This window comes from Lepisosteus oculatus, chromosome 7 (genome assembly GCF_040954835.1).
Source record: "Lepisosteus oculatus isolate fLepOcu1 chromosome 7, fLepOcu1.hap2, whole genome shotgun sequence".
NCBI classification, from domain to species: domain Eukaryota; kingdom Metazoa; phylum Chordata; class Actinopteri; order Semionotiformes; family Lepisosteidae; genus Lepisosteus; species Lepisosteus oculatus.
The window spans coordinates 12,981,723-12,996,410 of NC_090702.1; the positions used below are offsets into that span (position 1 = coordinate 12,981,723).

The window sequence follows — 14,688 nt, forward strand, 5'->3', positions numbered from 1 at the left end:
ATGTGAACAGTTATTTAAAAATAGAACATGAAGACTGTTTGTTAGTTACCTGCAAAATGCATTGTGACATTTTAGTCCAAAGCTGAATGTTATGTCTTATTTGGATTAGGTTTCTATTTTACGACTCACTGCAAAATGGATGCAAACTCTTTGCTTCGATTCTTGATTTGTAGGGTTGCTTTAGAAACTGATCTTGGAAGTATCCTTGGTGTTTCATGTGTCATCAATACTAATGGCAATAGTGCTTGTGTAAACATTACCTTACAGTTCCAGTTTGTCTCCTTGTATCTCAGACGTTAAACAGGGCTGGGCCTGGACAGTACTGGAATGGAAGACGTCTTAAGAAAAATCAGGTTGCTGCTGTGAGTAGTGCTGGTAGACCCGTTGGTCTACCAACAACACTTTTTCATGTACAAGATTTTCCAATACAATACGGCACTATATTGATCTTACACTGTATGGCACCATTCTTAAGAGAAGTAGTGTTAGCTCTCTTGTCCTGGATATTTTCTAGCTTGGGCTTGCACAGTCTTGTCTACTTAAAGTTCCTTAATACTCCAAAATGAATAAGTCATGATATGACAACTCCAGCAGACTTCACACCAGATGACCAACACTCCCAGTGTCTCACTTTTGTTTTTCAGGTCCCCTGCAGTATCCTAGGTCTAACACATTGGTCCACTTCCCTCTTGGTTGCTTTTTATGAATTTTCCTTGACAATTCGCAGCTGATGCTAGCATCCAGTTATGTCCAGTGTCTTAAACTCTTCAGTTTAAGTCTTTGATAATCATCAGCTTCTAGAGCATTCACATTAGAAGAATTAGTGAACGATATACTATAGCAGTAGCAAATGAAATTCAAAACAATGTACTGTAGGTAAACTTCAAGGCACCCAGTGGACTTCTTTATAATGAACAATGAAATATGAACCAGAGGACATAAATGGAAACTATGTGTAAATATTTAAAACTAAGAATAGGAATCAGTTCTTTACCCAATGGGATGTGGTGTTATGTTGTTGAAGTTTATAGCCTGTCTTCTGTCAAGAAATAGCAGGATGGGCTTCTTGGATCAGTTAGGTACTGTATAACAATATAGTATATGTGGCCTCATTTCATTTGTGACTTTCTTAAATGAAAATACATAAATCCTTTTTTTCTTTCCAGAAAAATTGAACTGGAGTAGCTAAACAGAATTTTTTCCAAATGTACAGTACATAATCAGACAGGGTGATTAGCCTTCTGATGATAACCACCTAATTTGCAAGACAGTTAAAATGTCAGCAAAATTAACAATGTTTGTAAATACCTTCTTCAATTATTCAGGTTGGAAGATTTAATTGAGTAGATTGAAAACCGACAAACAGAGGGAAGTTTAGTTAAAAAGAAGAAATTATAACTATTTATAAACTGCTTACTGACATTAGGCTTGAAATCTCTAATAAATGGTAAACTGTTTTCTTCTTTAAGAGGCAGAGACGTGTGTATGTAAGAACTACGCTTTTACGGTCTGGAGAGATAATCCCTCAGGCAATGCAGATTTATAGAACCCTTTCTTAGATAAAGGGTTAAATAAAAAGAGAAAATAGACAAAAAGAATGCTTTCAGAGCTTTTTTGGACAGTCCTCGGACATTCGGAGTGCTTTTGTGAATAAAAAAACATTCTTCCTTCAGGCGCATTTGCTGCACAAGTTCAGTAGTTCACTTGTCGCTCGGCCTCTCTTTTACAGCTGTTAATCCCACAGGCTGCTTCACAAAGCGGTAACGTCTTCTGGCTCTTTCATATCAGAGGTTCAGTCTGTCTATACAGTCTGCCCTTGGTATGTGGTGCCTCTGGTATTTTCCAACTACCTCACACACCTACTGTACTAGACACTTTTACAGAGAGGATTGCACATAAGGAGCAGACATCTTTATGGCGAGAATCGTGGTGATTAGATATTGCCACCATACAGAAAGTACACAGCTGCATCCTCTGAGATGGTAATTACTGTAGCTGACTGCCTGTCACACTTGCATTTTTAATCTCATTGAGGACAGCAGCAAGGACCAGATTCTGTGCTCAGAAAAGTCCTATGTTTGTAGGACTTTTGAAGACCTTCATTTTGAAAACTGGTCATGTTTGGCAAAACAAAAACTACAAAGACACATCAAAATATTACTCACACCTGAAGAAGGCTCCACGGCCGAAACGTTGTGTTTTCTTTCTTCTCTTCTCAGCATGGAATAAACCTATTACTTGTTCCTTTGCAGCCTACGCATGCAGACGCAGCTCCCCTCCTGAACTATATTAAAATATTGCTCACAACGACATTTAATGCTTCTTTGGCAACTATACTTACATTTTATTTTCATAGTTCAGATTTAGCTGATAAAACTTAAAATTTTAAATTGAATGAGTAGCAGTACAATGTCTTATTTTTACAACAGTTGTAAGCTTCTGACTGCATCTTGATTTTATAACAGTGATTAATGTCCACTCATTTTTTAAGACAGTTAGGATCACATACCTGCAGTGTTTTTCCCAACCAATGTCCGTTACCCAACAGAACTCTTAACTGTAAATGTATACTAGGTTAAATTTGAACTGTTCAAAGTCCCATTTTAGCTATTGCACAGACAATGTAACTTAAGTAACATAAGTTCCCAAATTTTTAATTGGGCAAAGTACAAACACGACCAGAATTAAATCCCAAACTTAAAGGGATAGCAGCTTCTCTATTTTTACCCTGTTAACTGTTATTTTAGGAATTGTCCTGTTTTTTGTCTGTGCAGCTCTACCAATTCTGCAAGATTAGTGAAGAAACAAAAGATATGGAAAGATAAAATGCACCTTAAATGTCATGTATACCAGGGAAGCTCCAATGGAACCATAGGATACTGATGAGAGAGCTACCACTCGTAAGTCTTTTCTGTGGTTTTTAAAAACAGCTGAAATTCAATGACAGTGCATGTAATGTGTGTGGGTGGTCTGTGTCTTTTAAATTTTTAACATAATCTACAGCTGTAGTTACGAAAACAAAGTACCTGTTATAAAGCAAATTCCAGTGGAAGAGTATGTATTTCATGTGGAAGCGTAGTTCCTTTCCTTTGAGAGAATGGATTCCCTGAAGTATGTAACATACTGAATCTTTTCCATAAAGTCTCAAACAAGAAAAAAGCTCAGGATGAGGCTGTTTTCCACACCTCTTTTGCTGCTGGACACAGATTTACCACAGGTGATTTCTCCAAAAATGTTTCTATTTTAACAACATTAATAAACAATCATCACCGACTATACTGTCCTTGTCGTCAACAGCACTGCGTTGCTCTAAATCAGATTAGTCTCTGTTGAAAAGATGATATTTTGTGGTTCTGTCCATATACACTTCAGTACCTTTTGCTAACAAATGTAAAATGTCAAACTTAAAATAAATTCTCAAGTAACAAGTCAATACTATCCAGAAATCACCATGCCTTAGTCTCAATTAGTATTAAATCTCTACTCATTAATTATTTGTAGGATGTGTCCCTCTCTGTTAATCATCTTTATGAAAATTATGGTTTTCTTGATAGAAACCTTTGTTTTCCTCCCTCTGCAAAATGAGATGCTGTGGTCCATGGTCCAAAATCAGATTGCAGGCTCTATATAATGTCTGTCTGTTCATGTTTCCAGACAGGTGTCCCTCAATTACGGCTCCTGAAGAGGTACAAATTTCATTCCACAGGTAAGCCGAGAGCCCCCACTGTTTATGTGGTTTCGGCAGCTCTCGGCTTTGGGCAGAACTTTGCGTGGGCTCGTCAGACATTGTTGTATCGATGCAAAGCCTCCGTCAGGTCGTCCATGATGGCGGTCTCCATTGGTTCCAGGAGGTCGAACTCCTTGCTGAAAGTCATGAAGTGGATGTAGAGAGTGTTCAGGTGAGGGTGCATCTCCATTTTCACTATCTCTCGGAAGTGGGCCCAGTAGAGGTGAGTCAGGGTCCGGAAGAGGTAGAGGAAGATCTTCTGCACCAGGAAGGGGAATCCGTTGGGGAATCGGGACCCTGAGGGCGAACCAAGGAAAATAAATGACTGCTTTTTTATTTTAGTATTGTGCTTCGTTTTTGAGAAAGAAAACAGTTTATTTCACATTTACCATTGCAAAATCTACTGAAATACATAAAGAATATGCTCGAAGAGTTTTTGCTCACCTGTGCTAGTTGGAAAAACATTTTCATCCGTTAGGAGTTCCTGTATGTAGGACATTGCATAGTCGATGTAAAGTGGAGCCGAACACTTCTCCTTCTTATTATGATCGAACTGCCAGTAGTAAGTCCTGTTGAAACACGTTTAAAAAAAAAAGGTAAGGTTTCCTAGAAAATATCTCAAAGCAGAATTATAATGGTTTCTTTCATACTGCGTTTGCTTGTGTGATGTTATTTTCTTGATTGGAAATAAAGATTCTAAGGCCCAAATGAATACAGTATGTGCCACACTGAGGCAAAAGCAAACTCTTTTTTGTTTTTTTGAAGGCAGATTAACTGAATCACAAAGAAAACATATTTTAAAATATATTTAAATATCTTAAAACTATTCCAAAATTGTTTTATAGGCCTGTAATTAATATTTTTCCATTGGATCACAATTTCATATAGTAAGTCCTTTTTGCACTTGTTTTTCAATAATTAAGTGTGATCCACCCTGTCTGAACTTAATCTCATTCACTAAATCACTGATGAACCAGTATTCGACAAACATATGAAAAAAATCATACATTAATAGCAGAGCAATTTAATAGTACTGATTAAATATAAACAAATAGTGAAAGCATGGTAAATGACTGCTGGCTGAATGGGTGTACCAGTATTTCTGTACCACAGCTAGGGTGTTAAGGAGGCTGGTTTCAAGAGTAACATATTCCCGACTTTACCCTTTTCCTGGTGAATAGATAGTGGGTTACATTGCAGAGCTGTCTAACTAATACAACTGCATACGTTTCATTACCACTTCTATTGTGGTTAGGATTATAACTGTCAAATATAACACGTAAGAATAGATTGGTTACCTTTACCATCAAACTGTAAATTCAGACATGATCTTTCAACATACTGTGTGATTGTTTCCTATGGAAATTTGCCACTTATATACAGTACTGAAAGGCATTAATTAATAGCTCTTATATGTGGTCACTTCACCCATATATCTTATGTAATTTTCACTATTAATATATATTGATTTGTCCTGATTTAATATCGCTTCTATTCTCTTCATGAATGTTATCCTAGAATTGATCTTAATTCAGTATGTGTGGTATAAAGAGCTACACCTGTCACCTTCTCTGACATCAGCAAGAGACATGCAGGTCCTAAAATTAGCACTAACCCCCCTGTCAGGTTCTGTGGACTTGCAAAGGGTCAGGACACGACTGGCTCTGAGGGTTGGGTGTGTCAAAGCAACATGCTTGCTGGTCCTCATTCTCTCTGTGCAGGACCTGTGCATTAAAGCTTTTTCCTAATCTCAAAATACCTGGTGATTGATCCCAAATTGTACTGGTATGCAATTAATTTGTTAACCAATACTGACCATATTGGGAACAAACCCCACTGGACATGGCCAGTCTAGAGTAGCCAATCAAAGCTAACCTACATGTACACACATTCAGCAGAAGGAGACAAAATGGAGTACTTGGCAAAAACCCACGTGAACATGGGGAAAGCATACAACCGTAGAGACAGATGTTAAAAGCAGAAAATGAAGACGGGAACTGGGAGGGAGCAGTGACAATAGTCCCCTATCACTATGCCCCCCCTTGCCACTGTGGCCCATTAACGTGGCAAAGAAGGGCTTATTTTCTCTGTGGGATGGCCCAGCTGGAGCATTGAGAGCTAAGCTGAGGGCAGACTAAAACTGAGTTCTAGGATCACTCACGTGTTACCAGGAGCAGCTGTGGTTGGGCAAGTTTTGGTGGTGCAGAATTCCGAAAGAGCGCTGGAAAACAGGTTAATGTGTTTGAAGAAGGCAATGGCTGGAAAAAGAAACAGGAGAGTTTACTCATTTTCCACTCATCCCATTATCAATTTTTATATGATTAACAATTCATATTGTTTGGGGCAAAACCTAAAATAAAGATTGACTGTCGCTATTGAATGTTGTCAATCTGAAAAAAGAAAATACATTGTGTAGATTTTTAAAAACACAAAAAATGGGTTTGTAGCATAGCCTGAGCTCACATTGAGTATTAACATTCAGCATACTCACTATGACTCTGTCATACAGCTATTGTAATTTCCTTAATTTCAGATAACTGTATATAATATAATTTAACATGTTAAAACAGAATTCCACTAAGAACAAAATGCAAACACATTTTTTTTTAATTGTTACATAGGTTGATTACTAATTTGATTGGTAACAGTCTAGTAATATCAAGAAGAAACAAAAAAGTTGGCCTACTTTAATCCTAATCTTAATTCATTCTACTGCTTCTGGTAGGGACAAAGAAGAGAAGGAAGACCTTGTGTTTTATAATCAAACACATACTTGGAACTACACTTGAAAAATAAAGGTTTTCCTTATTTTGTGAGTGAAGAAGCAGTCTCAAATGACTTCAGTAAAATGCTCACAAGGCAAGCAAAAGGAAGTCCCTCTTTGTGAAAGTTTCAGTCAAAGTTTTCTTGTTGGATGCATTCCATTGGGTAAAAAGAAACTTTTGAAAACAGGAAGATTCCATCAAAATACTTGACATTTGTGATTGGCAGACTTTGATTTAATCAGAGCCAACTTGAAAAGCAGCCTTTCAAGGTAAACGTTCCATTCATTTAAAACATAAAACTGTCATGACACTCTAGCATAACATAATGGTTAAGCTTCTGCACTCATAATGGACAAGTTGTGGGTTCAAGTTCTACTGTAGATATTGCTGTTGTACCCTTGAACGAGATACTGTATTTTAGCACAGTTGCTCCAGCCCACCTAGCTGTACAAATGGGGACCAGCATTGCTGGTGGTGATCCCTGTGATAGACTGGTGTCCTAACTACAGGGGGAGTCACTTTGCTTAATGCTACAACCAGGATGAACTCTGAATGAGCTACCATGGCTCTGGTAAGGACTTTGAGAACGAACCGGGCAAAGTGTTTATATCCGAAACAGAAATGAAAGGGAACCCTGAAATGCTCTGGGATTGCCACTAATACAACTAACAGAAAAAACAACAACACATAGGCACATACTGTGAGTGGCCATCCACTCGGCTTTGTCAAACCCATCAGGTAGCGAAGACAGCGTCTTCATATCCATGTCTGTGATCCGTTCTGAAACATAAACTGAAAGTAGGTAGGGCTTTTCTTCCAGAGACGGCGCAGCTTTGGTGTTGTTGTTCTTTCTGAAATGAATGAAAAGCAGATGTTGTATCTGATATTGAGATGCTGAACAGCTGGAAACTCTTCCTTGTTGTACAGTGGCAGGCTTTGAACCACGAAACAACATGTGGCTTTCAAGTGAGATTTCAGGAAATTCAGGGAAAACTGTGGGCTACAGTGACCCTAAGGTGCAGAAACAGTGTGTGAATGAGACTAAATAAAAGGTCTAGTTACACAACAGAAATCTGCGATGAAAGTCACCCTAGAAAAATGTATACAATGTAATATAATCCACTCTTGTACAGTGCTTTTTGATTTAGGTGCTTTCGTATGGTTTCCAGTAAAAAGTAGGGGTTAATTGTCATCTATTCCAGCCCAAAAATCCAAGTCAAATTAATTATCCCATTAAATTTAAAAGATTAATTGATATGAGCATTCCATATGAAACAAAGTTGCTATAGGAATTGCTACACCAAAATCAAAAGGGCATTTTTCTCCGAACGTGAGGTGGCAGCAGCGAAAAATATCAAGACATTTGTGCAAATGAGAGGACAGAGGATTGTGTGAATAGAAAGCAAAATCTTAAGATAAAACATTCCACCAGTCAGCCTAAAAAGTGAGAAGCATGTACCAGCCTGCATTTTTTTGAAAACAAATATTCATTTTCGAAGTGCAGTTTGTGTTTTCTTTTTCGATTAGGAAATCCTTCTACTTGCAAAATTCAAAATCCAGATTTACCGATGGCCAATATTCCATGTTTAATTTATTATCTATATTAAATTAGCAGCCATGTTTGGAATTAAAACTTGAACTTAAATGTTTGAGGTTTGAAAATTCAGTATTTATTTTTGATGTTTCTATGTCCCTATAATATTGTTAATAAATGATTGGGTCTTTCAAGAGTAATGGAAATATTTGCATTCTGAGCAGTACCTCCCTACATGCTGAATCAACATGGTCTTTTCCAAATGGGGTATTACTGAATCATGAAAATATAACCATGACAACTTTGAGCGTTTTGAACTTTCTATGATTTCTATTTTTCGATTTGTTCTTATACAAAGAGCAGCTTATGGTAAATGAGCTATTGAGAAAGTTTTAAATAAACGTTTTGATAACAATGGCTATTTTTTGTAAGAAGAAATAAAAAAACATTTTCTGAACATCAATTGCCCTTATCAATATTTCTGAACAGTTCGCACATGCTTAAGATATTGAAGGTTGTATCTGATATCATTAGAATCAACTTTAGCACTTTAGATTTAAAAACAATAACTAAAACTGCATGTAAGTTTGTATTCTTGGCATTTCTCTTTGGGTTATTTTGCACCCTGGGTCAGAAAGAAATATTTTTGCAAGATTTTCAAGTAACGAGTTTTGATTCACACAGGGGTAAAGACCCCAATGATTTGCATCTGCAGTCATTGTTTGGTAACCAGATAAAGCAAAATAGTCTGTGAGAGAAGTGTGGTCCTGTAAACTTCACTGCACTGCTGAACTACTGATTTACTGTGAGATACAGCTACATCAAAAATATTACTCTTTTCAGAATGGTTAAGAGTATAATATATTTTTAAAAATCTTTTTGCCTTTATGCCCCCTCCCCACACACATTTTGTTTACAATTACAGTTCAGTTTTTTTATGTTGTGTCAATGACTAGTTTCTTTTGTTACAAATTGTAATGAATGATGTTTTTGATGTCCAGAATTACACAATAGGAAGGTAATTACATAGTAGATAGGTATCAACCCTGGACCCGGTTACCCATAATCTGTAAACACGTTGTACCTACCACAATCCGTTACTAGAACCTGATTCATTTATTCTAACAGTAATAATCACTAATGAATTAGCTCCCCTTGTACAGATTGGAAACAAAAACTGGAAAAAAGTTCATTGAAGTTCATTGTAGGTGCTAGTGCCTGCACGTCTGAGTGACGTGGGTTCTCCCACAGCAGTGTGGGGTAAAAGGAATTTGTGACTTGGCTTCATACAGACTCTTGCTGCTGCCCAGTTGGGTTCTGCACCCATTCAAGTTAATGGTTGTTCTCCCCCATGCCCCAAGGCAGGCTTTATACATGACATCTATTACTAGGAGGTAGAGTGGAGGCAAACTGCCTATTGTAAAACAGTGATTAAGATTCGCTTGTTATACAGGCTTTTCAAGTGACCCTTGTTTTGTGGGTCAAGCCTGCTCTTCGTATTCCAGCGCCTGAAACTTGTATTCATTTTTTTAAACCCACAAATAACGCTAAAAGCTGTGTTTTGATTTTCCATATCTTTAACATATTTACAAGCAAACACTGGTTTCCCAGTGAGTCTGATTTTTAGATACAGTATTAACCTCTGTTTAAAGTTTTCATTAATTTGCCCTCTCTGTATCCACCACAACTTTTATTATAGCTAGAAACATAATTCTATTGCACTTAAGATTATGATTGAGGGCTGATGCCAACTGTGTTCCACCTAGAGGTACATGGTAACCTACCAAACAAGTGAAAAATCTTTACTGTACAGTATGAGCATGCAGTAAAGTCCAGGTACTGTATCAGTAAACTGCAGTAAAGTCATTTTAAGTCCAGAATCATCCTTCTTTTGCATTCACTCCATTGTGGGAATTTGGTTCCACTACATCTAGTGAACGTTGATTACTTGTTGTTTACTTTGTAATTAACAAATTATATAATTTGGCAGGTGGATATTTGAGTACTTCAGTTAAGTAGAGTATAGCAAAATGTCTAGTGCCTCTTCAATCAGTCAAGGTTTTGCACAATAATTGATGGTGTGAGATACATTTCTTCAATGTTGTTGTTATTATTATCTATCACCAGTGCAGGAGAGACATGCAATTTATAGTTAATGCTGTGGTACACATTTTTTTTGTCGTGATAAAATAGATGGGGCAGCACGGTGGCCCTGGATTCAATTCTGGATCTGGGGTGCTATCTGTGTGGAGTTTGTATGTTGTGTCTACATTTGTGTGGGGTTTTTCAGAGTGCCCCACAGTCCAAAACCATATTGGTAGGTTAATTGACTTCTGGGAAAATTGGCCCTGATGTCTGTGTCTGCACTGTGATGGACTAGTGTCCTGTCCAGAGTGTAGCCTGTTTTGCATTTATTTCTGGCCAGGATAGGGTCTGGCTCCCCTGTTACCCTGTATTGAATAAAGCAGTTAGAAAATGGTTGAAAGGATAAAGTTCTCAGTTCTCAGACTGTGTACCTTCTAGTTACATATTCCAATACCTTTGATTCATGTGCACCTGGAAATGCCCTAGCTTCTAAGCCCAGTTATATTCCTGCAAGAACATTTTAGGTTTTATACCACTGGTTGCCTAGGCTGAAATTTATGAAACGTTTTAGAGACAAATGAGCAAGTAAGGGCCGCATGGTGGTGTGACAGCTAGTGCTGCTCCCCAAAGCCTTTGCGTCCGATTTTGGACTGAGGTAACTTCTGTGAAGAATTTCTCCACATCCCCATGGGAGTTATCTACACCACCCAGAGAAGTACTGGCTAGGTTAATTGGCATCTCTAAATTGTCCATGTTTTAATGTTCTCTTGCTATTAGGGAAACAATTGCACGGAAGTGATTGTTCCTATGACAAAATTCAATAGACTGTAGCTATTCTATAGATTTACTCCCTGGTCTGATTTCATTTAGTTTAGTTCGACCTTTAGCTCTCCAAGACCTGTGAAACATCCTACGATCTTCTGATAGCCTTAATGGCAGATTTACTACCAATGGAAGATCCTGGGTGTCAAAATTTACAAACAGATGGTAATGATTTCTACAAATGAAAGCCCTCCTGGAAAATGTCTGGCATGCAACTGTGAACTTGACAGTATAAAACCTCGTTGCTATTGATAAAACAATGTCATCCATGTCACGTGGCATATCTGTTTCTCCAAATGAACCCACCGCTCTTTTCTGAGGTAGTTTCCACTGGGAGAGAGTTAGCTACATGTTGCCTAGAGGCAGTCTCTCTGGCGCACGGTACAGTCTTTGTCTTCTGAGGGCTTGCCTGCCGCCAGCTCTCACTCAAGCGCACAAACGCAGTCCCTGGGCTGGCTGCTCTCATAAACTGCTGCACATGGTGGGAGAGATTAGGATTCGTGCCTCCTCTCATCCCCATTTTTGTTTTTGTACATGGCCGCCTTCATGAACTCTACAAGAAGAGTAATGAGGATTTTCAGCGTAAAGGCTAAAGCCTGCTAAAAGGCTGCCTCACTTCTTGCTGCTTAGTAAAGAGCAAACAAAAGAATTTCAGGAAGCTGATGCTATTCCACAAATATGTGTCCTTCACTTTAGCACATGAAGTTAGCACACATTGTCCCTGACTCACCAAGAATTGTTTATTCAAGTTACCATGTGATTTTTTTTTTGTTAAAGTAGGATCCAAGAGGAGAGATAAAAATGTGAGCCATGAGTTAATGTTGTTTACTCCAATGTCTGTAACACGGCTATTTCCTTCGCTCACCTGCACTAAACAATAAAGACAATGTGTGCCTTGGCAGGCAGAGGCAATTGCAACAGAAAGGAATCTCTTTCTAGTTGAGTAACATAACATTTGAGGTAAGAGGCCCCCATGCGTATTTAACTTGGCAACAACCACACAGAAAAAAAAAACAGCTAGCACAATCCCTTTTAAAAGCAGCATGTTTTGTGGCTCGACAAGATGAAAGCAGCTACGTTTCCCATCTCAAACGCCAACCTGTTGTTGCTTCCAACAGTCGCTAAAAGCCAGGACCTCAGCCTGTTAGATTTAGAGCAGTTTCTGATCTTATGTGTTTCTCAAAACAACTTTTAAGTGCCGACGTGGCAAGCTATGCTTTCAAAAAAACATTATTGCAGCTGTATAAAAACCCAAATACTCACAGTTTTTGGACGGGGATATTGGAAAATTCCAAGTTTTGGTCGTGTGTTTCTACATCCCCTTTGCCGTAGCTGTGACATCCACCCATGACCAGAGTAAAAGGCAACCCAGGCGCAGAATGTCTTCTCTCCCCATGTGGGGCAGGCTGGCTCACAACAACAAGTCAGTAGCATAGGCTGAAAGCTGCTGACCTGCTGGAACCACAGAAAACTCGATGTGCTGTGCCTGCAAACTCGGTGGGGTTAGAAGAGGCACATTCAGCCCTGGAGTCTGTCAGTCCTCCCGTGAGTGTTTGCAGAAAGTTAGCTGAAGATGCCCAGATCTTTCCCTTCCAGAGAGTGCATGTGTTGTTTTTTTTTCCACTCCGGCTGCTGGTTTCTTGTTTTCCTTTCAGTGAGGCGTGGTGGGGGGGGGATACGCCACAGCCACTGACATGCAAGGGATCGTCAGGCCAATGCTCTGTCACTCTCCACAAGGCAAAAGCTGCAAGGCGAGTTGAACCAGTAGGTTAACTCGACATATTTGCCTTTCATATGCTTGCTTGCTTACTCAAATGAAACTCCCACCCCCACTGGCAGCCCAGCCACCTCTCACTCTCTCGCTGCAGGGCTTTCTCAGTGTGGCAGGTGAGTGCCTACAGGAGTCCTTTTTCTACTTGGATAGACCAGAACCTGTTAAAACTGTGTAGGTGTGGCGAATGTCTAACTGTTGTGCTGATGCAGTGTGGTCTAGAGAAGCAAAGTACCCTGTAATAATGATTGTTTCAGGAGACACAGTCATTTTTAATAAAATTGAAATGTTTGTTGGGGAAAGTATACTCATACATAATGTTTAGAGTATACAGTATAACACTGTTCATGTATATAGATAAAACTTCGAAGTCTGAAACTGATTTCAGACTAGTGTTGCAAATACATACAGTATACTGTAACTGAAAACCCACAGACACCTGGAGGCTGTAGATGTAGTTATTAGAACCCCCTGTATAGTCTTTAGTATTATCCTGGCGTAGTTTCTATAAAATTTGAAAACGAAAATGGCTGGACAGGCCATAGCAGCCATTAATAGCAGTTAATAGCAGCCATTATGTTAAAATGCATTTGTGAATTAAACCGTTCATTGTTGAATGTATAAAGTTTGACACCACTAGAGGCAGAAATGCTTTAAAGTAGCCAAATGAGGCAGAAAAACCTATATACTCCTGGTTTGTCTCTTAGGTCTGTCCTGATGGTTTATCCTAACAACAGTATTAGCTAACTGTCCTCCATTTTTGGTGTCATAATACAACAAACCAAAGAAAACCAAAGAATCCCTTTGGACTTACTTATTTCTCATCTTAAAATCTTGCTACTGATTTTGATTGGAGAACATTTCAAATTTTTCCCCTAATGCATCATCGGCTGTTCATTTGTTGAGTCAATAGTCAATTTGTTCATGTTAATAGCTCTTTCAGCACTAGTAGAACACTTATCCAGTTTCATTAGTAGAGCGAACACTGCATGGAAACCAGTCAGGACATCAATTACTGTAAATTAAACGGGATTAAAAAGTACAAAAACTGGAAGATGGAATATGGTATAGCAGGACAAATTAAAATTTGCATTTGTGCAACTAGAGTTGGTAAAAGCTATAATGCAGAATATCTATGGCCAAGCTGAGGCTGTCTGGATGTGTCTTGGTTGCTGGAATCTGAAAACTTGTAATTACAGAAGACATGCTAAAAGAAAGGCACAAGCAAGTACTTGCACACCACTGAATTATCCCAAAGTCATTTAACTGTCATTTAACTGTTTAGAAATTCGTTCTTCCACAACAAACCACTAATTCAACCAAACCTTTCCATAATAGTATATACACTATATGTAGAGAGAACGTGCTAAAGCTTAGTTTGCACAATGAACAATTTTGCATTAAAATTTAACCAATATATTGATAGTTTTGGGTTTCTCATTCACGGTCAGTTGGACTCTCAACCCACTCCTATTCTTGTCAAAGAAGTTACAGTTAAAATGAAAGCCTGAAGAGAAAATGGCCCTCTAGGAATCAGGATAGGACAGGTTAGCCAGCACAGTACAACACAACAGTGTGTAGTATCATTAAGAGCTAAGTGGAAGAAATAAGAGAAATATCTGTTGACATATACTATAGTTTATTACTGGTTTCTAAAGAAGCAAATGAAACAGTGGCTATTATCCACATGATACATAGTGTGGATAGTGTTGTGACATAGTGTGTTCTTATCTTTAATCAAAGGAATCCAAAAGCACTTCAACCATCTTTTTTATCCAGCACTGAAGCATTGCAATCCTCTGGGTGGTGTGCAAGCAGCCCCAAACCCCGCAAAAAGATGCTTCAGAAACTTGAATTTACTGTAGGTGGAGCTCTAGGTAGGCTACACTGTATAAAGGAATTTAACAGTTACACAGTTTAAAATAGTGAGGAAAGAAGGAAGGATGAAGGCTGAATGTTATCGGGCATTGACAAGATGGAACAC

The 14,688-nt window shown here is 38.5% G+C and overlaps 1 protein-coding gene across 1 annotated transcript; it reads right to left on the minus strand.

Annotated features, from left to right (window-relative positions):
• Positions 1-2,320: 2,320 nt before the first annotated feature.
• LOC102699030 (MOB kinase activator 2) lies at positions 2,321-12,785 on the minus strand. The gene is made up of 5 exons (XM_015353173.2): positions 12,197-12,785; positions 7,192-7,343; positions 5,889-5,985; positions 4,172-4,296; positions 2,321-4,024 (listed from the first exon to the last, which is right to left on the minus strand). The coding sequence occupies exons 1-5, from the start codon at positions 12,280-12,282 to the stop codon at positions 3,780-3,782; spliced, it is 705 nt and encodes a 234-aa protein (XP_015208659.1). The 5' UTR covers positions 12,283-12,785; the 3' UTR covers positions 2,321-3,779.
• Between the last annotated feature and the right edge of the window lie 1,903 nt (positions 12,786-14,688).

What these genes read in the sequence shown, in the direction of transcription:
- LOC102699030 (XM_015353173.2), bottom strand. Translation starts at nt 12,282, where the DNA reads ATGGGTGGATGTCACAGCTACGGCAAAGGGGATGTAGAAACACACGAC. An exon ending in ACAGCTGCTCCTGGTAACAC is followed by an intron (nt 4,297 to 5,888) that starts GTGAGTGATCCT and finishes GTGTTTCAACAG; the next exon opens with GACTTACTACTGGCAGTTCG. An exon ending in TGTTTTTCCAACTAGCACAG is followed by an intron (nt 4,025 to 4,171) that starts GTGAGCAAAAAC and finishes GTTCGCCCTCAG; the next exon opens with GGTCCCGATTCCCCAACGGA.